Below are 24,454 nucleotides of genomic sequence, written 5' to 3' on the forward strand. Positions count from 1 at the left end.
ACACCTCCTTGATGTTTCAAGTGGTTGTGATGTCATAAATTGTTCCGGGAGACACACTGAACACTCCGTGCACAGCAAGGTTAGGTGAAAATAAGCTTGTCTTAAGTTTTAAGGTGGCACTACCACGTGAAACGTCGTCAGTTTCGAACAGAGCTGAAAGTTGTACGGTACTACACACCCCACCGTGTCTTCCCCTGCCAATGTCTGTGCTTTTAAAATGCGTTTCTACTTCTTAAATATTTGTCTCCCCCATGCCAGGCTGTGAAAGTCCCACACAGTGATGGAAACGGGTGAACTGGTTTCCACAAGGGAGAGAATTAAACTGAGGTCACTCAAACTGCTGTCAAATGCGCTCCCTAAAGTTAGAGTAAAAATTGCCCCCTCCAACCCCTACTCCCCTGGGGCCTAGCGCCCACACCTCCCATGCACGCCACTCCTGTCCCCGGGGCCTAGCCCCGTCCACGGCCTGGCGTACACTCCGCACCCCCCTTCCCTCCCCCCGAGGCCGCCTGGGAGACGTGTTCATGCCGCTGGCGCTTCCTGCCGCCAGGACCGAGCGGGGGTGGGAGGGGTCTGGTTACTGGTAGGGACCGGAGATGTGACAGGCGGAGGCTTCTCGCTACCTTCGTCGTAGTTATAGCCTCGGACGTTCCTGTGCCGGGCCATGGCGGCGGCGACGTCGCTCACACTCGGTGGCGTTGGCGGCCGCAGCGTTAGGCCGCCATCTTGGTCTCCGCCTGGCCTCTCCCAATCGCTGTGCGCAGGCGCCAAACAGCCTCCTCCCGCTCGTTTTGTCTGCGCAGGCGCAGGCCCTCGCCGACTGCCCTGCCGAAGGAGCTGCTCTGAGTGCGAGTTTTTCTCTGCCCCGCCCCCTCCGGCCCGTGCTGCCTGACCCCGCCCTGCGGCCGACGCGGCCCGCCTGGCCGCACAACCCAGTCAGTGCTCCGCCGCCGCCAGCCCCGCCCCCGGCACGTGCACACCCTGACAAACCCGACTTGCGTCCCCCCCGCCAGCCGCGCTGCGAGCAACGGCCCGGAGCCCCTCGTGCTCCCTGCGCAACCCCCCGCCAGCCACGGCCCTGCCTACGCTGCACCCAACCCCCCCATCCCTGCCCCGTCTCGCCCCGCCCCACCCAGACCAGGCCATCCCCAGCCAAGCCCATGTACTGGCCACGCTGTCCCTTCCACGCACTGCACCCTGCCCATCTTCCCGGGGTATATCGGCCCTCCCAGAACTACCCAAGCTGTGCCACTGCCCTGACACACGGATCATCAGTCCCAGGGGTGGCAGGTTTGTATAATTTTGGGTGGTGCCCAGAACGGGTCCAAGTCCTGCTTCCCCCACCACCACAGTTGCCTAATATCAGAGGGGTAGCTGTGTTAGTCTGGATCTGTAAAAGCAGCAAAGAATCCTGTGGCACCTTATAGACTAACAGACGTTTTGCAGCATGAGCTTTCGTGGGTGAATGCCCACGTCTTCGGATGCAAGGACGAAGTGGGCATTGCTTGCATCTGACGAAGTGGGCATTCACCCACGAAAGCTCATGCTGCAAAACGTCTGTTAGTCTATAAGGTGCCACAGAACACTTGCCTAAGGCTCTGGGAGGGTGTTTGGGTGTGAGAGGGGGTGTGGGATCTGGGAGGGTGTTTGGGTGTGGGAAGGGGTGCGGGATCTGGGAGGGTGTTTGGGTGCTGGGTGTGGGCTCTGGGCTGGGGCAGGGGGTTCGGGAGGAGGAGGGTGCAGAGGAGGGCTTGGGGTGCAGGCTTTGGTTGGGAGTTTGGGTGTGGGAGGGGACCAGGCTCTGGGAGGAAGTTTGGGTGTGGGACTGGGACTGCTCAGCTTGGAAAAGAGACTAAGGGGGGATATGCTAGAGGTCTATAAAATCATGAATGGTTTGGAGAACATATGGCTTCTGTCTGGACCTTTACTGATGCATCTCAAAATGCTCTAGACCAGTGTTTCTCAACAACTGGTGCGTGGACCAGCGCCAGTATCCGAGATCTCCCTGACACAGTTTAGGAACACAGTAAGCCGGTCCCTGGCATCAAAACGGTTGAGAAACGCTAGATGACTAGGTCTTTTCAAATGTTAAAATCTGTGATAAATATTAAACACACTAAAGTAACAACATCTTTTCTATTTCATATAACACTTCGGTTAAACTTGTTCATCGTATTTTTAACACAAATCTCATCAGTCTCTTACCAATTTATCATTTTGGCACACTTCCTTGAATTTTGGTACCACTTTTACTGGCTTATTTATCACTTTTTTAATTACCCCTAATTTCTGGGGACAAAAACCACATATCCTTTATTTGATAACCAAATATAACATTGTTTTCAAGACTTAGGAAGTTTTATTTAAAGTGAATAACTTAAATAATGGCACTAGAAAATATAAACATAACTTCTCTCCGATGCAGGAGAATCTACATAGTATAATCCTTACATGCCAATAACATGAAGCTTCCCTGAAGCAATAATTTTAATGGTAAAGCAGATGTAATCTTTAAAAAGAACCTGTAGCCTAAAATATTTCTTAGTTTAATGTGTAATTATCACTTAGCAGATAGTTTGAAAAGAAGACCTGACAACAGTGCATTCCAAGGACAATAGCATGCAGAAGTATTATTATTTTTGTACTGCAGTAGGGCTCAGGAGGGCCCCATTTTTTGTTCTATTTGTACAGCACCTAGCACAATGGGGTCCTGGTCCATGGTGAGGGCTCCTAGACACCACTGTAATACAAATAATAATAATAATTAATAATAAATGTGCCATAGTCCTTACCTAGTTTCACTCTGAGCCCGATATAAATATTTGGAGATGATGACCAGCTAATGAACTGTTCAAGAACCATGTGACAGTGTCATATTTTCAAAGCTATATTTAAAGTTCAGCTAGTGGTATTCTTTTACAGTGAATGTAATGCTCATGAAAAGGTTTGCCTACATTTGAAATGCTACAGTGGCTAAGCTGCGGTGTTGTAACTGCACCACTGGAGTGCTTCAGTGTAGACACTATTTACATCTACAGGAGGGGTTCTCCCCGAGATGTGGTAGCTAAGTCGATGGAAGAATTTTTTCATCAACCTAGCATTGTCTACACCGGGGGTTAGATCAGCTTAACTACACTGGTCAGGAATGTACATTTATCACATCAGTGAGCAACGTAGCAGGGTCGACCTAACTTTTAAGGTAGACCAGGCCAAGACTAATAGCAAAGAACAAATTAAAACTTCTGTCTAGCCACAGATCATGTGCAGTATGATAGCAGGAATTCAAGCACTGTCACAGTATCCTGCCAATCTGCCTCCAACATCTTTAACCTGGAGATAGCACCTCTTGAGTGAGGTGAACAGGTTCATTCTCTATGATCATTCAGACCCTAGTCCCTTCACTGAAACTGCCTTGAGCTGATATTTCTTATGTAAGGACCTGTGCACTAGGAACTGAATTGAAATCACCAATGTATTTCTCAGAGGCCATCAAACAGCCAGCAGATAGTAATGATTTTTTGTTATTATCAATTTGCTGATCTGAACTGTTGACCTAGAAGTATACATAATGCATCAGTAATCATCTGTCATCCAGCTTCCTGTGTTAGTACATTTTAAAAAGTAAACTATCATTTAATGAAAAATTTCATACTAATGTACGCACAATTTATGGGATAAAGCTTCTGGATAGGTTGTTTTTTTTAGTGTATTTTTCTTTTTTACTTTTTTTGTCAAGTAAAATGTCTTCTTAGGATCTCACAACAAATTTTCAAAAGAACCTCTTTTCTACTCATCTTGTATAATTCTCAGTCCCCAAAAGGTTCACAACAAGATTATTCAGTAAGTCAACTGTGTTTAAATGTCTAACAAGGCCTTCAGTTTTCTGAACAGAGACAAAATTATGAAAAATTGTGCAGGCTACCTTCTACTACCTGCTGTAGTGGAAAAACAGTCCCCACTCTTTCACAGGTTACTCAACCGTGTAACTGTCTAAAAAGCTTTAAGTATCAAGCACTCAGGGGCGGCTCTAGGTATTCTGCCGACCCACGCACGGCAGGCAGGCTGTCTTCGGCGGCTTGCCTGCTGGAGGTCCCCATCCCGTGGATTTGGCAGCACGCCGGCGGGAGGTCCGCCGAAGCCCCGGGACCAGCGGACCCACCGCGGAACCAGCGGACTCTCCCCAGGCATGTCGCCAAAGGCAACCTGCCTGCCGCCCTCGCGGCGACCGGCAGAGCGCCCCCCGTGGCTTGCCACCCCAGGCATGCACTTGGTGTGCTGGTGCCTGGAGCCACCCCTGCAAGCACTCAGTACAAAGATTGTGCTTAAACATACCTTTTAAGATCACAAGTAAACAGGGCATGGTTTGGAGAAAACTAATTCCAGATGGCTTACTGCACTGTAATGTGTCACTTTCGGGTTAAGTTTTAAAATATAGTGTCAATGTCATTAAATATGTATCTAACTGATAAATGATCTAACTTCTGAAAAGATCTGTACCCATTGAATACATGAATATCTTTATTTAAAAGGACACTATACCTCTACCTCGATATAATGCGACCCAATATAACATGAATTCAGATATATCGCAGTAAAGCAGTGCTCCGGGAGGGCGGGGCTGCGCACTCTGGTGAATCAAAGCAAGTTGGATATAACGCTGTTTCACCTATAACGCGGTAAGATTTTTTGGCTCCCGAGAATAGCGTTATATCGAGGTAGAGGTGTATCTAGCTCAGAAACTGGCTAGGAGACAAACAGATTGGGAATACATTTTGCAACGCAGTAAAAGGTTTACAGTGGGCATCACAAGTTTTCATATTGTGATCAGTGTTCTTGTATTCATGATCTGGAAAATGGGATGAGCTACAGAGTAACAAAAGTTTCATATAAGACAAAATTATTTAGGTGAGTCAAGACGAGACTATTTGAGGAACTTCAGAGGGACCTGTGGTCTGTGATGGGATGTTAGATGGGGTGGGATCTGAGTTACTACAGAGAATTCTTTCCTGGGTGCTGGCTGGTGTGTCTTGCCCACATTCTCAGGGTTTAACTGATCGCCATATTTGGGGTCGGGAAGGAATTTTCCTCCAGGGCAGATTGGCAGAGGCTCTGGCGATTTTTCGCCTTCCTCTGCAGCATGGGCACGGGCAGGGGCAGCTCTACCTTTTTGGCCGCCCCAAGCAGTCATGTGCGGGAGGTGCCCCGGAGCCGCGGGAGCAGCTGCGGGAGGTCCAGCCAAGCTGCGAGACCAGTGAACCGTCCGCAGTCATGCCTGCGGGAGGTCCACCGGAGCCGCGGGACGAGCGCCCCCTCCGCAGTCATGCCTGCGGCAGGTCCGGTCCTCCCGGGGCTCCGGTGGACCTCCCGCAGGCATGACTGCGGCAGGTCCGCCAGCCCAGCCTGCCGCCCCCCCGGGAAAGGGCCGCCCCACGCGCGTGCTTGCCGCGCTGGGGTCTGGAGCCGGCCCTGGGCACGGGTCACTTGCAGGAGGATTCTCTGCAGCTTGAGGTCTTCAAACCACAATTTGAGGACTTCAATAACTCAGACATAGGTTAGGGGTTTGTTATAGAAGTGGATGGGTGAGATTGTGTGCCTGCATCATAATAGTCCCTTCTGACCTTAAAGTCTATGAGTCTATGACCTAACTAAACTATATGAATGGGCAACAAGATAGTAAATGAAATTTAGTGTTGACAAATGCAAAGTAGTGCATATTTGGATGAATATCTGTAACTATTTGTACACCTTATAAGGTTCTAAATTAACTGTAGCAACTCAGGAAAAAGACCTGGGCATCATTGTGGGCCTGTTGCAGGGCTGGTACATCCCATCACACTTTGGAGAGGGGCATTATAGCCCCTTGGCTGAGTCCAAATGACCACCCTTAGCTTCAGGGAAGTATGGCCTAATGGCCAGAGTCAGTAAGGCACCCCTCCTTGGCGGGGCCTTGTGGCAAGAGTCAATATGGCTGCCCTCGGCAGGGCTGCATGGCCTAGTGGCCAAGGGAGGAAGTGGGCCGCCACCAGGGATGGGTGGCATCCAGGGTAGGAGGACTCTGGTCCTCCCTACTCCACCAGATCCCAACCCAGGGCCTTGATAGCAGTGAATGGATTCGCCAGTAGGTCAGCGGGAATCTGTCTGAAACACACTGCCTTCGTCCCAGTTCCACAACCGGATCAATGTCTAGTTCCCCTGGGTTACTTCCTATGCTACTTTCCAGTGTTGCTGTCCACAGGTCTCCTGGCCCTCTGGGATCATTGGCTTGAGAACCTCTCAATGACTCCATCCCCTCTTGGGCTTCTGCAGGTAGTCGGATATCTGCCTGGGTCCCAGCACACTTGGCCTCTGCGATCTGGGGCTCCAGCAGTTCCTAGGAGTGAGCCTGCAGTGTGCATCCTCCCTCCTCACCAGCCAGCTCCAACTGAGCTGGGCTGCTCCCTTTTATACTGAGGGTCCAGTTGGAGCATGCAGCAGTGGCGGGAGTGTATGGCTTCCTCCGCCCACAATATGGGGTTAACCCCTTCTTGTCCATTGCAGAGCTGGTACACCCCATCACAGGGCCATTCTCTGAAGCCCTCTGCTCAATGTGTGTCAGCAGCTAAAAAGCAAACAATATTTTAGGATGCATGAGAAATCGGACAGAAAATTATATGGAAATACTGTAATGCTATTATGTAAATCAATGGTATTCCCTCTCATAGAACAGTGTGTTCAGTTCTAATAACCCCTAAAAGAATATCACAGAAATAAAAGAGGTTCAGAAATGGATAAAAATTATTAGGGGCATGGAAATTCTCTTATATGAAGAGACATTGAAAAAATTGGGATTTACTTTACAGAGGAAATGAAGAAGACGGTACATGATAAAAGTATACAATAACGAGCGGCATACAGAAGATAGATCCGAAATTTCCATAACTTTTTTTTCTTTTAGTAAAACGAGAGAATACAATTAAACTGAAAGGTGAAAATTTTTTAAATGATATAAGGAATCATTCAAATATGGATTAGACATTTATATGAGTCACAAAAATATTTAGAGTTATAACAGTAAATATTTTAAAACACATATACAAGAGTTTTGTGTACAAGAATGATGTAAACCTTCAGGGTTCAGGACACAAGCCAACTTCTAACTATTAGGACAACTGAAAAGTTGCATTAATTAGAGTCATGGATATTGAGGGAGCATTGGTACAAGTTGTCTTAAATTACTCTTATTCTTAAACATGTTATGCACATGTGTGTTCCAGTACACATTATAACAACTCATGTACAATATATATTAGCGGCACTCTGTTGTATACAATTCTTATGTTATTGCAGCGTTAAAACACATGTAGTTAATGGGCTCTGACTACAACAGCATAACTATTAGTACATCTGTGCAGTGGCATGCATATGGCATGATGTGTCTCTGGACAATAGGGACCTAATCCTGCTCCCACTAAAGTTACTGGGAGTTTTTCTGTTGACTTCAGTAGAAGGACTGAACGTAGGGTGACTGGCAAATATCCTTTTAGAAGCATTGCACAAGTGTTCATAGGTTAGAAGCACTGCAGGATGCACACAAGTTACAAAATCCGCCTCATCTGGATGCAGCCGTTGATTATATTAGCCACATAAAGACATCTCACTACCAAACTTCTGGACACAACACTTAGCATAAAAAATTTGCTGACATATATATCCCCATGGCTGGGGGGTGTACAATTATAGTTGCTTGTTGGGAACGTAGCTTGTTAAACTGGGGTGTATTTAGTTGGTAATTTTTTTAATTTTGTTTTCTGTGTTCTGAACTTTACAATTTCTGTGAATTTGCTGTTGGCAAATTGAGCAGAACCAGCATGTTACCAAGGAAACCCATACTTTGCTCTCTTGTGGGGAGTTTATTCTTGTTCTTTGTTGTTTTTCATGTTATATTATTCTAAATACAAGTTGTCAGAGTAAAAAATATGGTTGTTCTGTGCATGGAAAACATAAGAAAAACCATCTGCAGTTCCTAGAATACACACAACCTGTTATATGAGTAAAAGTTGTTGGCCTGGAACAACCATCATTGTGATTGTGTGGTGCTGCATGCAGGTTTTTCCCTATTTACATTACTTTGCATAAGTGAGCTCAGGATCAAGCCTATGGAATTGTGGGGCATTTATGGCTGAAAAATGTATATGATGTACATAATGTATTTGATTATTTTATTTTAAGTGTGACATAGAGCATCACAATTGCCATCAGGCATGTGGCCACATTCAAACTGATAACATTATACTTTGGTCTGTAACTAAAGTCTTTGAGGTTGCTACAGGAGAATCTTGAGTTCAATGTGGTGTCTTTTTCTCTGTTCCCCCTAGGTCCCTCTTACTGTAGCCCTTGAAAAATTCTACAACAGACATTGCCATTTCATCATGGAATCACAGGCACTTTGAGGGTTTATTTACTTCCCTTCTTCATGTTCAGCTAACTTAATTTTATATTAAGATCAGATGCTAGACCCAAATTTGCACTTTTGGAGCACAAAGCAGTGGAACCAGCAGAGAATGGAAACTTGGCCCTGCACCAATAATCTTGTACAAGAATATCCTTTCAGCTTAGTTTTTGTCACTGGATCTGATAACCAGGAACTACTCAAGATGTCAATGTACTATCTAATTTGCTTCACATGTCTAAAGTGTAAAATTCTATCACCCATTACTAGAACAAATGTCCTATCTTCCAGAGACTAATCTTCTATGGCAGATGCACTTTCTCAAATGTATAAATCTACTTGAAAACCAATCTGATAACATTTCATGCCTGCACAATGATGATTCACTTATATCAATGTACTTGTCACTCAGACCTTTTAAAAAATAATAATAATACCATGGGGCTGGGTGGGTGCTGAAAATATGCAAGGTCTTGATAATGAGTAAACATTAGCCACAAAGTGTAAAGGAGATACATGAATAAAAAAAGTTCTAGTCAAAATTTCCTAATGCATTCTTAGCCTTTATAACACAAAGAGAAGTATGCATTCTTTTGGTGCCACAAAAACTGCCTTGTCTATTTGTACTTCCATTACTTTGTAGATATCTATTCATATTTCCTATCTTCATATTCCTATAATTTATAACAACAAATAATGAACTAGACATTACAAATGCATATTTTTTATTTTAGTGCTAGGAGTTAATAGGTTCATCTGCCGCAATTGCACATTGTACTTCCAAATTAATGCCACCTTCCTAAAAGTCTACTAGTGTTAGTTATTAAGGTATATCTGACTCTAGACTAATTGTATAAACACTGTGCAAAGCAACATTAATCTAAAAATTATAATTTGCTATATTTGATTTTTTTGTAGATTGCAGATGTGCTGAATTAGATTCTTACATGAATGGCATCATTTTTCTCATGCTTGTATTCAGAGGAATAATTCATTGAGAAAGGTACAAATAATAAATTGTGGTGCAAGTTGAAATTTTTTTAGAATTCAAGTTCTCTCCAAAATATGTGCATTTCAGGAAAGATGTGGAGAAATTGGAGATGATCCAGAGAAGAGCAACAAGAATGATTAAAGGTCTTGAGAACATGACCTATGAAGGAAGGCTGAAAGAATTGGGTTTGTTTAGTTTGGAAAAGAGAAGACTGAGAGGGGAAATGATAGCAGTTTTCAGGTATCTAAAAGGGTGTCATCAGGAGGAGGGAGAAAACTTGTTCACCTTAGCCTCTAAGGAAGAACAAGAAGCAATGGGCTCAAACTGCAGCAAGGGAGGTTTAGGTTGGACATTAGGAAAAAGTTCCTAACTGTCAGGGTGGTTAAACACTGGAATAAATTGCCTAGGGAGATTGTAGAATCTCCATCTCTGGAGATATTTAAGAGTCTATCAGGGATGGTCTAGACAGTATTTGGTCCTGCCATGAGGGCAGGGGACTGGACTCGATGACCTCTCGAGGTCCCTTCCAGTCTTAGGCCTGGTCTACACTAGGAGGTTATGTCGAATTTAGCAGCGTTAAATCGAATTAACCATGCACCCGTCCACACAACGAAGCTATTTAGGTCTCATACAGGTCTCTTTAGTTCGATTTCTGTACTCCTCCCCGACGAGGGAACTAGCGCTAAATTCGACATGGCCATGTCGAATTAGGGTAGGTGTGGATGGAATTCGATGCTAATAGCTCCGGGAGCTATCCCACAGTGCACCACTCTGTTGACGCTCTGGACAGCAGTCCGAGCTCGGATGCTCTGACCAGCCACACAGGGAAAGCCCCGGGAAAATTTGAATTCCTTTTCCTGTCTGGCCAGTTTGAATCTCATTTCCTGTTTGGACATCGTGGCGAACTCAGCAGCACTGGCAACGATGCAGAACTCTCCAGCAGAGGTGTCCATGCAATCTCAGAATAGAAAGAGGGCCCCAGCATGGACTGACCGGGAAGTCTTGGATCTGATCGCTGTGTGGGGCGATGAGTCTGTGCTTTCGGAGCTGCGCTCCAAAAACCAGAATGCGAAGATCTACGAGAAGCCATGGCACTCAGAGGATATAGCCGGGATGCAACGCAGTGCCGCGTGAAAATCGAGGAGCTGAGACAAGGCTACCAGAAGACCAAAGCGGCAAACGGACGCTCCGGATCCCAGCCCCAGACATGCCGTTTCTACGAGGCACTGCATTCCATTCTAGGTGCGGCTGCCACCACTACCCCACCACTGACCGTGGACTCTGAGGATGGGATAGTGTCGACGGACGGTTCCTCGGAGATGTTCGCGGACGGGGAAGATGAGGAAGGAGATGAGGAGGACGAGGCAGTCGACAGCGCTTACAACGCTGATTTCCCCAACAGCCAGGATTTCTTCATCACCCTCACGGAGATCCCCTACCAACCCTCCCCAGCCGTTAACCCAGACCCTGAATCAGGGGAAGGATCAGTCGGTAAGTGCTTTAAACATGTAAACATTTATTTTTAACAGAAAAGGAATATTAACTATCTGAAAAGAAGGTCAATATGAACGGGGATAGAACAGAAATCCTCTTCGGAGATCTCCACGAAGGTCTCCTGGAGGTAATCGAAAAGCCTCCGCACGAGGTTCCTGGGGAGAGCAGCCTTATTGGGTCCTCCGTGGTAGCACACTTTTCCGTGCCAGGCTATCCTCAGGTATTCTGGTATCATTGCCTCGCAGAGCATGGTGGCATAGGGCCCTGGTTTTTGCTGGCTTTCACGCAGCATGCGGTCTTTATCTGTCTCACTGATCCTCAGCAAGGTGATGTCGCTCATGGTGACCTGCTTTGAATTAGGGGAATGTTAGTATTGGGACTGCTTGCCTGTTCCTTTACATAACTGTAACCGGGGGTTTACAGCCACACGGTGGAGGCGGGACAGGGGCAGAGTTCATGCTTTCCCGATTGCCGGTAGCAGGGACTGGCCAACGCTAGGAGCATTGCTTTGACCGTGAAAGGAGGGCACTGCTATAAATTAAGTTTTAAGCAGCCAAAAGTCTACGGCTTACCATGTCTGCCTGCTACACGAATTCTGCTGTCCTGCCCCGCTTGTCTGATCTCCACTGCAAGACCCCAGGCACTGAATGCGAAGGCCGAAAATTCGAACTGGTCCTAAGTGCGCATGAGAGAGGTGCTGTGCATGGTCTTGTTCACAGAGACAGACTAGACTATGTTCATTCGCAAAAATGTATCTTTGTAAGGAATTCACTCCCTTTTTCCCATCACACAGCTGTGACTGTCTCCTGACCTACCCCGGCATCCCCTTCACGGAGGCTGGCGCAGATTAGGCGGCGAAAGAAAAGGACACGGGACGAGATGTTCTCAGAACTTATGGGCTGCTCCCGAGCCGAGGCGGCCCAGCAGACCCAGTGGAGGGTGAACATGTCGCAGTACCAGCGCTCACACAGTGAACGGGAGGACAGGTGGCGGCAAGAAGACCAGCAGGCGACTCAAACGCTGCTTGGACTACTGAGGGAGCAAACGGACACACTCCGGCGCCTTGTGGATGTTCTGCAGGACCGGAGGCAGGAGGACAGAGCCCCACTGCAGTCTATCTCTAACCGCCCTCCCCCGCCACAAAGTCCCATAACCCCCTCACCCAAAGTACCAAGAAGGAGGGGCGGCAGGGGCCATGAAAACTGTCACTCCACCCCTGCACAGTGCTCAATTACAGGAAGGCTCTCATTCCCAAAATTTTGATAAGTCCTTTCCTTCCCGCCTCACCCAAGCCCCCATCCCAGTTTCATCCCCTAACTGTCTAGTTGATAATAAAAAATACTTTTCTGTTAATTACTGATTCCGTCATGTTCTTTTAGAGGAGACTGTGTTTGAAGGGGGGGAAGGGGGTTGGTAATTGGACAGGACAGTCACCTTTACCAGGGTACAGAGACGGGGGCAGGTTCAGCAGCAGGTCACACACAAAGTGCAGTCACTAGGCACCCTGGTCAGTCTGGGAGGTGGTTTTCATGTTCTGTGGGGGGGGGCTATGTGACTTTGTGGCGGGGGAGGGCGGTTAGAGATCTTATGCAGCGGTCCTTATCCTGGATCACAGAGCCACGCAGCAGGGGATTTGTAACCATCCTCCCCCACCACAAAGTCACATAGACCCCACACACAGAGTCCCGAAAAGGAGGGGTGGCAGGGCTCCGTTGAAACAACCAGTCCGCCACTGCGGACCGCTCTAGGAGCAGGAGCCTGTCATTCCTCGAGTTTAGAGGCGGTCTTTACATCACTACACACCCTACCCACCACAGTCTGCGTCCCAGTTTCAACCCTTTACCACGAAATCAGTAATAAAGAAGACAGTGTTAATTAACAAAGTTCCATGTATTTTATTTTTAAACGTGTGTTGGAAAGGGGGGAACGGGGTGAACGGGGTATGTAACTGCAGAGGATAGTCAACATTAACTGGGTAAAGAAACGGGGGCAGGTTCAGCTTCTCTGTAAACAAACTTAATAGTCACAGGTTACCCTGCTCACTGAGGAACCTAGCTTTCAAAGCCTCCCGGATGCACAGCGCTTCCCGCTGGGCTCTTCTAATCGCACGGCTGTCTGGCTGGGCGTAATCAGCAGCCAGGCTATTTGCCTCAACCTCCCATCCCACCATAAAGGTCTCCCCCTTGCTCTCACAGAGATTGTGGAGCACACAGCAAGCTGCAATAACAATGGGAATATTGGTTTCGCTGAGATCTGAGCGAGTCAGTAAGCTTCTCCATCTCCCCTTGAGACGTCCAAAAGCACACTCCACCACCATTCTGCACTTGCTCAGCCAGTAGTTGAAGATTTCTTTGTCACTGTCCATGGCACCTGTATAGGGCTTCATGAGCCAGGGCATTAGCGGGTAGGCTGGGTCCCCGAGGATCACTATAGGATCCTCCATAATGAGGACCCAACAATTATTTTGTGGTCCGGGAAGAAAATACCTTCCTGCAGGCATCTAAACAGACCAGAGTTCCTGAAAACACGCGCGTCATGAACCTTGACCGGCCATCCGACGTTGATGTTGGTAAAACGTCCCCTATGGTCCACCAGTGCTTGCAGCACCATTGAAAAGTAGCCCTTTCAGTTAATATACTGGCTGGCCTGGTGGTCCGGTCCCAGGATAGGGATGTGAATTCCATCTATAGCCCCACCGCAGTTTGGGAATCCCATCGCGGCGAAGCCATCTATGATGACCTGGACGTTTCCCAGGGTCACTACCTTTGAGAGCAGTAGCGTTGAGAGCCAACGATTGCGTTGGCTACTTGCATCACAGCAACCCCCATGGTAGATTTGCCCACGCCAAAGTGGTTCACTACTGACCGGTAGCTGTCTGGCGTTGCAAGTTTCCAGAGGGCTATGGCCACTCGCTTCTGCACAGTCAGGGATGCTCGCATCCGGGTGTCCTTGCACTTCAGGGCAGGGGACAGCAACTCACACAGTTCAAAGAAAGTTCCCTTATGCATCCTAAAGTTTCGCAGCCACTGTGATTCATCCCAGACCTGCAGCACTATGCGGTCCCACCAGTCCGTGATTGTTTCCCAGGCCCAGAATCGCCGTTCCACAGCATGAACATGACCCATTGCCACCATGATGTCCACGGCGCGGGGTACCATGCTCTGTGAGAGGTCTGTGCCACTCTCAGACTTCATGTCTTCACCGCGCTGCCGTAGCCTCCTTGCTCGATTTCTCAGCATCTGCCTGTGAAAAAGGTGGATGATAAGGTGCGAGGAGTTGACAACGGCGATAAGTGCAGTGATGATCGCAGCGGGCTCCATGCTCGCAGTGCTGCGGCGTCCGCGCTGTCACTCACTAGAAAAGTGCGCGAACTGATTGCCCGCCAGCGCTTTCAGGGAGGGAGGGCGGGAGTGACGGTTGAATGATGACAGTTACCCAAAACCACCCTCGACACATTTTTTCCCCCAGCAGGCATTGGGAGCTCGCCCCAGAATTCCAATGGGCAGCGGGGACTGCGGGAACTGTGGGATAGCTGCCCACAGTGTACCGCTTCCAATGTCGATGCTTGCTCCGTTAGTGTGGATTCACAAAGTCGAATTACTGTCCTTAGTGTGGATACACACGTTCGACTTTGTAATATCAGTTCCACAAATTCGATTTAAGTAGAAGTGAACTACTCTGGTAGTGTAGACATACCCTTAGAATCTATGAATCTATGAAAGAAACAGGATACACATCCATCCCTTCCCTTACCATACACAAAATAACAATTTCCCACCAAAATTTGAGTTGTATATGTATTTTGTGCTGATCATTACTGCAGATATCTTCCTTCATGGCTAGCAGCATTTAAATGCAACTCTAGAGACCTGCTAGCAACAACTACAATATTATAATAATAACAACAATAGGAGATATACCAATCTCCTAGAACTGGAAGGTCATTGAGTCCAACCCCCTGCCTTCACTAGCAGGAGCAAGTATTGATTTTTGCCCTGATCCTTAAGTGGCCCCCTCAAGGATTGAACTCATAATCCTGGATTTAGCAGGCCAATGCTTAAACCACTGAGCTATCCCCCCCTGCTTAAACACAATTGGGGCTAGTACTGTTCTGTTCCCAGAGTGGCTAGGGCCTTAGTTTCTAACAGTAATAAAGTCCCTCTTTGCTCCATATGTTCTGATTATTCAGGAATTAAGTTTACTCTCTTTCTACAATCTTGCCAGATCAAGATTTTAAACCAACATATTTTTTGACTGGGATATACTGATACTGAAGTCTGAAATGTTGTATATAGTCAGTCAAACTAAAGCTGGTAATAGGACGGTCAGGGGACAATACAGTACTCTCTAGTACAATGTTTAATAACTGAGTCGACTGTAGCAGGAATGGATTTTTGCAATAAGAATAATTTAGTTGACAATTAGAGATAAGAACTATCAGGCAAATTCATCCTTGAAGTAACTTCAGTGTGAGGTCTCATCAGGGTTGAATATAGCCCCATACTTTTAAATTTTAGTAGCTACTACCCAGTTAGGTCCTGCTCCAGCAAAGTACTTAAAGTAGATTTCTAAGTAGATACTTAAGTACTTTGCTGGATTTGGAACCTTAATATTGAGACTACAGTTTATGGTCATGACAGGATGCTCCTCTGGTATATTGCTTGCCTCATTTTCAGTGTTCAAAGAAAGGTCAGAGTCGCTGGAAATTTAACAAGAAACAGGATCAACATATACCACATAGTTTGCAAAATGAATACCAGAAGGCTTATAACATATTTCTGCATTTTTACATTAATCATGCTCATGTGAAAAACTGCATTTTTATTCACAGTAATTGTCTTAGGAGTTGTTTACCAACATGCTCGAACAAGGAGATTTTGGTCTTCTCTTTTCACAGTAGTTTACATGGGGTCTGAACCAAAGCTCACTGAAGTCAACAGAAAGAATTTTGTTGATTTCAGTGGGCTTTGGATCCAATCAATGCTGACTATTAAACTAGCAACATTTAATAAAGGGATGGAATTTTACAATAATGTAATTTAAATGCTCTAAATAATTAGTAGAACATAATTACAAAAATATGCTATGAACTGAAGTGGAGTTAAATGTTATAAAGAAATACTCTTCTACTGCTAGAAGAGCCATGGAGTTAGTCTGTAAGATAGGGTAGCAAAGATGATGCCAGAAGTGGCAAATTATCTCATCTGTGTTCTCAGTGGATGTTATCTACAAAAACACACAATCATTTAAATCAAAAGTGAAATAAGGAAACATAATAGCAAAGGATTGTATTGCTTGTGAACAATTTCCCTCATTTTAGAAGAAAAGAATGAGGCTTGCCAGTAATTGCAAGCAGACTTGATATCTTATCTTTGATTGTACACCATGGAAGAGGTGAGGTTACTTACCTTGTAAAGGAATTGGACTTCTTTGAGATGTTTGTCCCTATGAGTGCTCCACTTCAGGTGCAGATGTGCACTATGCACTTTTGATTGGGACTTTTGGTAGCAGTGCCCATTAGGTGCACATATGCACTGTAGCTATCTTCATGACCCATACCAAAGATATGTAGGGCACCGTCAGATGAATCTGCCCTCAGTTCCTTCTCTGTCTGAAAGTCCTGCAAAACTAAACTCCAAAGCAGAGAGTAAGGAGGGAGGTTAGTGCAGCACCCATAAGGACAAACACCTTGAAGAACTGCTATCCTCCATGGTTCTCTCCTGTGAAGATCTACTGGGTGAGCTGGCTGTGGAAGTGACAGGGCATTGTGTACACTGGAAGACCCACTGTACAGGGGAGATCTGAGGCAGATCAAAGGGAGCACTCTACCATGGGAGGCTTAAGATTCATCTCCCTATTTTTTATAGACCTCTTCTTAAATCCAGAACAGATTTTATACATAGCTGGGATGTGGGTATCCTCTAAGCAGCAGATACAGTGAGAGACACCATCACTAACTGGGATGGAATCCCAGCAAGTGAGACAACCTTTAAATCCTGTGGATTTATGCATAACCTGAGGCTAAAACCCCTTAAAAGGGGAGAGAGATCTCGGGGGCGGGGAAGGGGAGAGGGAAGATCTCACAAAGAAATCCCCTCATACAAAACTAAAGCTACAATAACTAAAGACAAGACCTAAAACAACAAATGTAAGAGTTAAGCTATTCCCTAAGGGGAATGAATCTAGCTATAAGTGAGCACTGCAACACACTCCATCTCAGGCCTAGGCAGTTGAGAAGGAACTGAGGGCAATATGTCCACCACTGCCCTATATATCTTTGGTACGGAGCGGGAGGATAGCTAGGGTGCATGTGCAGACCGAAAAGGCACTGCTGATCAAAGGCGCACAGGGCATAAACACACCTGAAGTGGAGTACCCACAGAAATGTTACTTGAAGGAGAATGATCACCTATCAAAGAAAAAAGGAAACTATTGTTGTCCAAATGATTTGATCTTTTAAACACTGTATTTTAATCATTTTAAAGGTAACTGTTTTCAAAAAAGGAGGGAAGAAGGATAGAGGGAAGTGGCATCCCAAATATAAATATAGTTACACATAAATCTATCTGTGATCTAATACCTAGAGAATATTCATATGTTAAGGCCGTAATTCCAATCTGACAGCAATTTTACACCTGTGTAACACACTTGATTTAAATTAATTACTTCTGATTTAAACCAACATGACTTAGATCAGAATCAGGCCCTAAATAATGATATAATGGTATTTATTGTCAAAGCTGCCAAGTAGCCTTGGAGTTTGGGCTCAAGCAATAATTTATTTTCCTTTAAAGAAAGAAATGAGTAGATGTATACCCAGTGGATCTGCTGCTCTTGTACCTTTCACCATGTGAAGATGTAATCTGTGCTGTATCCAAGTCATCATTGGTGTTCCAGGGAACCAGAATGGTCCCCAGCACATATGAGAGCAGCCTTAAGAGTGCTCTAATTTATGCCTTGTTACCAATAGCTCCAAAGCACCATGTCTGCCAGCAGCTGGGGATTGCCAATGTGTAGAGAAACCCTTTCCCTGACACATCAGCTGGCCAAACAAAGGGAGCCTTCAAAGGGATTATTCCACCATCTGATCGAGCTGGCATTACAGTTGTTCTGTGCCACTGGAGTGGCACAAAGCAGCCGTAGTACGATCTGGCCTACTTTGCATAGGTGTTTTATCCTCATTGGTATTTACTTACAACTTGTCAATTTTTGAATAAGAATATCAGAAAGCAAAAACAAACCGCAGTTTACAATTCACTGACCCAGATCTTCAGGAAACATCTCTTTATCAGGCCTGGTCTACACTAAGAACGGGGGTCGAACTAGAGTACGCAAATTCAGCTACGTGAATAGCGTAGCTGAATTTGAAGTACCCTAGTTCGAAGTACTCACCCGTCCAGACGCCGCGGAACCAAACTCCGCGGCTCCAAGGTCGACTCCGCCACCACCGTTTGCAGTGGTGGAGTACCGGAGTCGAACGGAGCGCTTCCGGAGTTCGAACTATCGCGTCTATATTAGACGCGATAGTTCGAACTCCGAAAAGTTGAACTCTCCGCGTCAAACTGGCAGGTAAGTGTAGACTAGCCCTCAGTCTCCAGTAGCTGGTCAAATGATGGTATTTATGTATTTATTGAATAATTATTCAATTTAAAATCAAAGACACTCTGGATCAAGTGGCCCCAGTATGAATCAAAACCACCACCAAGCTGATGCCGGCACGTCTTTTATGATCCAGTTATTAATTAGCTAGTATAGTTTAACATGTTATGTTTTGACAATGGGTGATATGAACTGCCTGTCAGGTGTGGCCATGTGGTATTAATTTCCTAAATTCTTCACTTAAGCACCTGCTAATGCAGTGCTAGGCTGAGATAATCTGCACTGGTTGTTAGCCATTTCCAGTGAAAGATTTTTATCCGTATCAAATATACCACAGTAATAAATGTAAATATTTCACACTGTGGGCCTGATTCTCCCTGCACTCATCCCAGTTTTAAATTAGTATAATTCTACTGCTGTTCTTATATTAACTGGAATTCCCCTTAAAGGGGACATAAGCCATTCACTATGTGTTCCAGTGAAGAGGATTCTACAGTATTTTGCCTCCACAAATTGATTGAATATTTATAATGGTGGCCAATTCTTTGCAATACCTTATGGGTGATGAAGGTTCAATGTCCACATTCCAGTCTCACAGGGATGGTGACCTCATCTTTATTTTGAAATTGACATGGGGAAAAGATTAAACAAATTATAGTGATGGGTAGTGTGATAACTATCTACACAAGAAGTGTGAGTAGAATATACACTAATAAGGAGAATAATAATTGAGGGAGGTGTAAAGCAGGGGTTCTCAAACTGGGGATCGGGACCCCTCAGGGGGTCATGAGGTTATTACATGGGGGTCATGAGCTGTCAAGCTCCACCCCAAACCCTGCTTGCCTCCAGTATTTATAATGGTGTTAAATATATTTAAAAGTGTTTAATTTATTGTGGGGGGTCACACTCATAGGCTTGCTGTGTGAAAGGGATCACCAGTAAAAAAGTTTGAGACCCACTGGTCTAAAGGGACGTGCAAGACGGGAGAAGGCACAAAGGTTTGATGGGCTGGAGCTGCATAAGTGTTAATCCACACATGCCAGTGAAGAGGCTGTTAGTCACTTAATTACCCTACGCCTCTGCTTTGAATATTAAACTTCTCTTGTAAAATGTTATATACCAGTAACTAACAGTACAGTATAGATACACAGGGTTAAACCCTTGATCTCTTTACATCAGCAATGTTGAGGGAAAAGTTGCACTGTTTTAGCTAGTGAATGGATGAAAGTGTTGCTTCAGTGTAACACATTTTATACATATGAGAAAGCTTAAACTGACAATCTGTTCAAGGTACAAGCACATGTGATTATTTATAGTCTAAGCCGACTGCATACTTAACACACTTAATTCTGTGAACAGTAAATACTCTGCTAGGTTAAGAAAGTGTTTGTTTGTAAGCACTGCCACATGGCACAGAATATTTACTGAGGCCTGATCTACATCTAAAATGTAGGTCCACCTAGCTACTTCACTCAGGGCTATAAAAAATTTCATGCCCTGAGCACCATAGTTAGTTGATCTAACCTCCGGTGTAGACGTGGGAAAATCACCTTAAGGATTCTTCTAGCTACTGCCTCTCGGACAGGTGGATTACCTGCAGTGCTGCTGAAGTGACTGTAGGGTTGACATACCCTGAGAGGGATAAGGCAACTTCTCCTCCAAGGAATAGAAATTTACAGGATTTGTGGTCTTGTTGTTTTAGGATCTGATCCAAAGCCCACTGAAGTCACTGTAAAAGCTCACACTGAATTTGATGGGCTTTGGATCAGGCACTTAAGTGATTGCTATTTACTATGCTGGACCAATGCAGCACTGTGGAAGACAGGAAAGAAGCACTTGAAGAAGGACTTGCACATTGGTAAAGATTCTTCCTAAAAGAACAGAAACTAGGCAAGTAATAATAGGTACTATTTGGCCTAACATTATAATTGCAGCCCCATTTTGTACATAAAATAAATCAGCTATTTTTAAAATGGTCATTTTTGTAACATGAATACAGTGCATATATAATCTCTGTTTGCTTACTATTCATTTTCCCATCATGACTTGAAAAGGGGGACCAACCCTTGCAAAAACCAAAATACATATAGATGTATATAAGTGCAGAGCTAAGGCTCAGCAAAGCAGTGGAGCACATTGGAAGTGTACTTTAAAATTGGAGGATACATTATTCCATTGGTTGAGTGTGTGAAAATCTTAGTGAAGCCAATGGAAGCCTTGTATGCTTATCTGATGGCAGAGTTCGCTCCCTGAAATGCGCTGTATGATATAGAGAAATATGATTCATCCTTCATGGATGTAAGCAATCACAGATTCTTTTCTGTATTTTGAATGCCTAGCAACATTGTACGTAAATTACCACAGTTTGTTCCTGTTGCTGGTGATTTCCTGCTGCTTGCATGTGACCCTGGCCTCACCTCTGCAAACTGAGTGAACCGTGGTGCTCCATTACCTATTTATAGAGGCACTGCAGCATCTGGAAAACCAAGCATGGAGCAGAAAGTCAGGAAGTGAAGCCAGAGCACAACTTTTCAAGCAATGGGGTGGGTGAAGATGGAAGAATTCAAATTTTGCTCTGACTCCATCACACAAATTTCAGATGGGACCACAGAATAAAAATCAGGGGATCAAGATGCTGGGTTCAATGTGTGTGAGAGATGAGGGTGACCTGAGAAAACAGATCAATACACCTACTTAAGAGCATAGCCCTAACTCTGCAGCTGCTGTTTATCACTCATGGTTCTCTTTCTTTTTTATCATAAAAAATTACAACTAAACTACAGATGTCAAAATAAATGGACAAATTACATATTAAGATGCATTGCACTTTCCCTTTTAAAATTTGTGTTTGGTTCATTTAATTGATAATTGACACCACAGAGTATTTTTCAAAGAATCTCCCACTCATTAGTGGAAATTTCTCATACTCAATATTAAATGGTTGGTTATACAATTTTACTGTGACAATTCTTGGTGGTTTTACACACCACCAACAATAAGGGCTCTGTGCTCATCAAATAAATGGCCAGTAAAAGGTCACAGAATAGGCTTCAGTCCCCAACTCACATTATCTTGTTAAACCTCTCTGGACTGCAGAATTTTATTTTTTGCTGTTCATTGGAGGCCTCTCACTGAGAAACAAAAACAGAGAGGGGGTTTCAATGTTATTTTCCAACCCCACTCTTGCAACCCATCTGATTCTGCACAACCATAAAAAATGTCTGTGAAACCAAGAAAGCATTTATAACAAGATAAGTTAATCAAATTAAGAGCCTGATTAGTGATGGCACAGGCTCTTAGCCTCAAAGACAAAAAGGACAGACTTCCATTCTGATATGTTTAACTCTTGACACTTGATCCAGCTCCTACTGAAGTCAGAGACTTTTTCCACTAACATCGCTGAGAGCTGGAAAAGACCCTTTGCACATATTTCATGTTCATATATGATCGATATGTAGACTCATGTTATGTTTTATCTACCACAGTCATTTAGATCTATCTTTAAGCTTTTGATAGCCACCACTTTTATGTAGATGATACCGAACTGTGCATGTTTTTCTAGACATTTAAGATTCCTTTCTAGGGTCACCACCTCCTCCTTTTCTGTCTTCTCAGGTATACACGTGGCTTCATCTCAACCTCCTCCAGGTAGGTGTTTCTGAGACAGAACTGATCAAAAGTGACATCTAAAATCACAAATCCATCTCCCCTATTTCCCTTCTTGAGCAAGACCTTTCAGTGACCTCCTCCGTTTGAGTTTGCAGTCATTCTTGATCCTGAGAACTCCATCTCCAATCTGACTTTTACTATCTCTGCAGTGTCACCCTACTACTGCACTGCCTTAACTCCCCTTATGCTAGAAACCTTATGCATGCCTTCATCTCCATTGCCTTAACTAGTATATATCTAAGATATGCCCCTCCATTACCATAGTAACTGAGCACCTCACAAGCTCTGGCATGTTTACCACACAATGCCCTTGTGAGGTAGTAAGTATTATTATCCCCATTTTACAGATGGGTCAAAGAGGCACAAAGAAACTAAAGGGCAGATTTTGAAAGGTATTTGGGATATTAAAGATGAAGACAGGCACCTTCAATTTTATTGGTCTCTGAAATTTGTCACCCTTTGTCATGTTTTTTGTCAATGTGTATCTTTCAAACACCATTGTGTATCTACACAAAAATTGGCTGGGGGTGGAGCTGGGGTTCCTGCATGTTGGAGCTCCCCACTGATACCATTCCAGCAGATGACTTGGGGGGGAGGAAGAGGGCTCTGCTAGGGTATGGTTTGTCCTCTGTTCAAGTTCTCTGTTCAAGCCCTTGGGGGTGAGGGGAGGCTATATTCCCCCTCCTTCTGACCTCAGTTCATCTGAAGACAATGAACAGTGATCCAGGAAGGTGAGTTTCCATGCTGCCAAAGAAGAACACTTCAGACTCTCACAAGCCCACCAGACTTTCTGTGGGTAGCCCTGCCATTGCCACCCCAAGCAGGGATGGGACTGTAGCCAGGAGAGCAGAACTGCCACAAAAGAAGGCCCATGTAGGGATATGCTTAGGGCTTCAGATTGCCTTAATCTGCCTTGTGCATCTTTTAAATCTATAAATATAAACTCTGCTGCTTAAAAATTATTCCCCCTTCTCTATTTTTCCTATGAGACTAGTTACACTTATTTTCAAGGTTTTGCATTGGACTTTCGGCATTAGCACAAAGTCAAACATGATTCACATTGCTTGAGAGAATACTTCAAACATGGAGGCAGGTGGTGTCACAACAGTGCTGGATGTCACCCTCAACAAGATGTGCTTTTCTCAAAACCACAGTCTGCTTTTGTGGTTGGTGTCTCAGCAGAAGCCCTTTAGCTCTGCAGCAGGTGTTATCACATGACCTCACAAAGTGTGGGAAATGATATAACCAACAGGTGCTAAAAGACCCTAAAAGACCCCACGTACCAGAAATTGAGAAATGACTAAAGTCAGGCCAAGAAGACACAAAAGTACCAAAAAATACTGCAAAAACATTTTTAAGGTAGAAAGGACCAAAGCAATGAAGGAATATACCATTCCTGAATAGACTGGAGAAAGGTTTTATTGAAGTGTTGCTAGAGTTAAAAGACCCACAATGACACCATGCTAGAAAATTGTATTTATAACCACTATACTCATTAGATTTCAAAGTTAACAACCCCATTCCTCACTAGTCAGAGCTATTATTTCAGGATGTCTGCAGACAGTGCTGTATTTATTACTTTTGGTTCACATTTGGTAGGTCTTTTCACAACCATAAGGGTAAGTAGCTCTCCCTCTCCCCTCTCCCCTTTCCCCCCACCCTTGAAAGCTTAGATTCTGGAGCTGAATTCTGTGGCAAATTCACAGTCTCAGAGTCACTGAATATTGAGGAGCCTGGTTATAAATGAGAACAGGTTTTGCCCAAGGACTATTTTTTCTCTTTATTTTGATTTGAAAGATATTTCATAACACTGTGAAATCATCATATATACTGTCATGAACAACCCTCAGTGCAAAGTGAATACAAACTGGTATAAAAGTATTTTCAAAATGGTCTGCATCTGCATATACAAATGACCATGTGTGTGTGCAATATGGACAACTGCCTGCTGATGTGTCAATTTTAATATGCAAATACCTATTTAAATACGCAAACAAAGGATATTCTGAATGGAGAATTTGCAAATATAATTTACGGAGGCAGTTTTGAAAGTCTGAGACATAATATCAACTCTCTTAAATATACTGGCAGAAAAGCTCAAAAGTTAAACTATAAGAATGTCCCAGAAACATAAAAATTTTTTACTAAAAGGACACATTTGAATTTGGGGCAAGGTCAAAATTTGCACTCAATTTATTTTAAGATATGCGTTTCAAAACAGGCACTGATAACAAAAGGGTATCTTCTGAAACAAAGGCTGAAACAGACTTTCA

At 44.5% G+C, this 24,454-nt stretch overlaps 1 protein-coding gene across 3 annotated transcripts in view; it reads right to left on the reverse strand.

Annotated features, from left to right (window-relative positions):
• Nucleotides 1-22,391, reverse strand: part of HBS1L (HBS1 like translational GTPase) — a 131,778-nt gene extending 109,387 nt beyond the window's left edge. Inside the window, exons 1-4 of one of the 3 annotated variants that reach the window (XM_045009685.1) lie at nt 22,105-22,380; nt 21,579-21,643; nt 20,872-20,988; nt 624-825 (exon numbers count right to left, since the gene is read on the reverse strand). In XM_045009685.1, the coding sequence (XP_044865620.1) occupies nt 624-825; nt 20,872-20,913 (244 nt within the window). In that variant the 5' untranslated portion in view covers nt 20,914-20,988; nt 21,579-21,643; nt 22,105-22,380. Of the gene's footprint in view, nt 1-623; nt 826-20,871; nt 20,989-21,578; nt 21,644-22,104 lie in introns of all 3 variants that reach the window. The other 2 variants (XM_045009686.1, XM_045009687.1) reach the window with 2 other exon arrangements.
• Between the last annotated feature and the right edge of the window lie 2,063 nt (nt 22,392-24,454).

The sequence above is a fragment of the Mauremys mutica genome, chromosome 3 (genome assembly GCF_020497125.1).
Source record: "Mauremys mutica isolate MM-2020 ecotype Southern chromosome 3, ASM2049712v1, whole genome shotgun sequence".
Taxonomy (NCBI): domain Eukaryota; kingdom Metazoa; phylum Chordata; order Testudines; family Geoemydidae; genus Mauremys; species Mauremys mutica.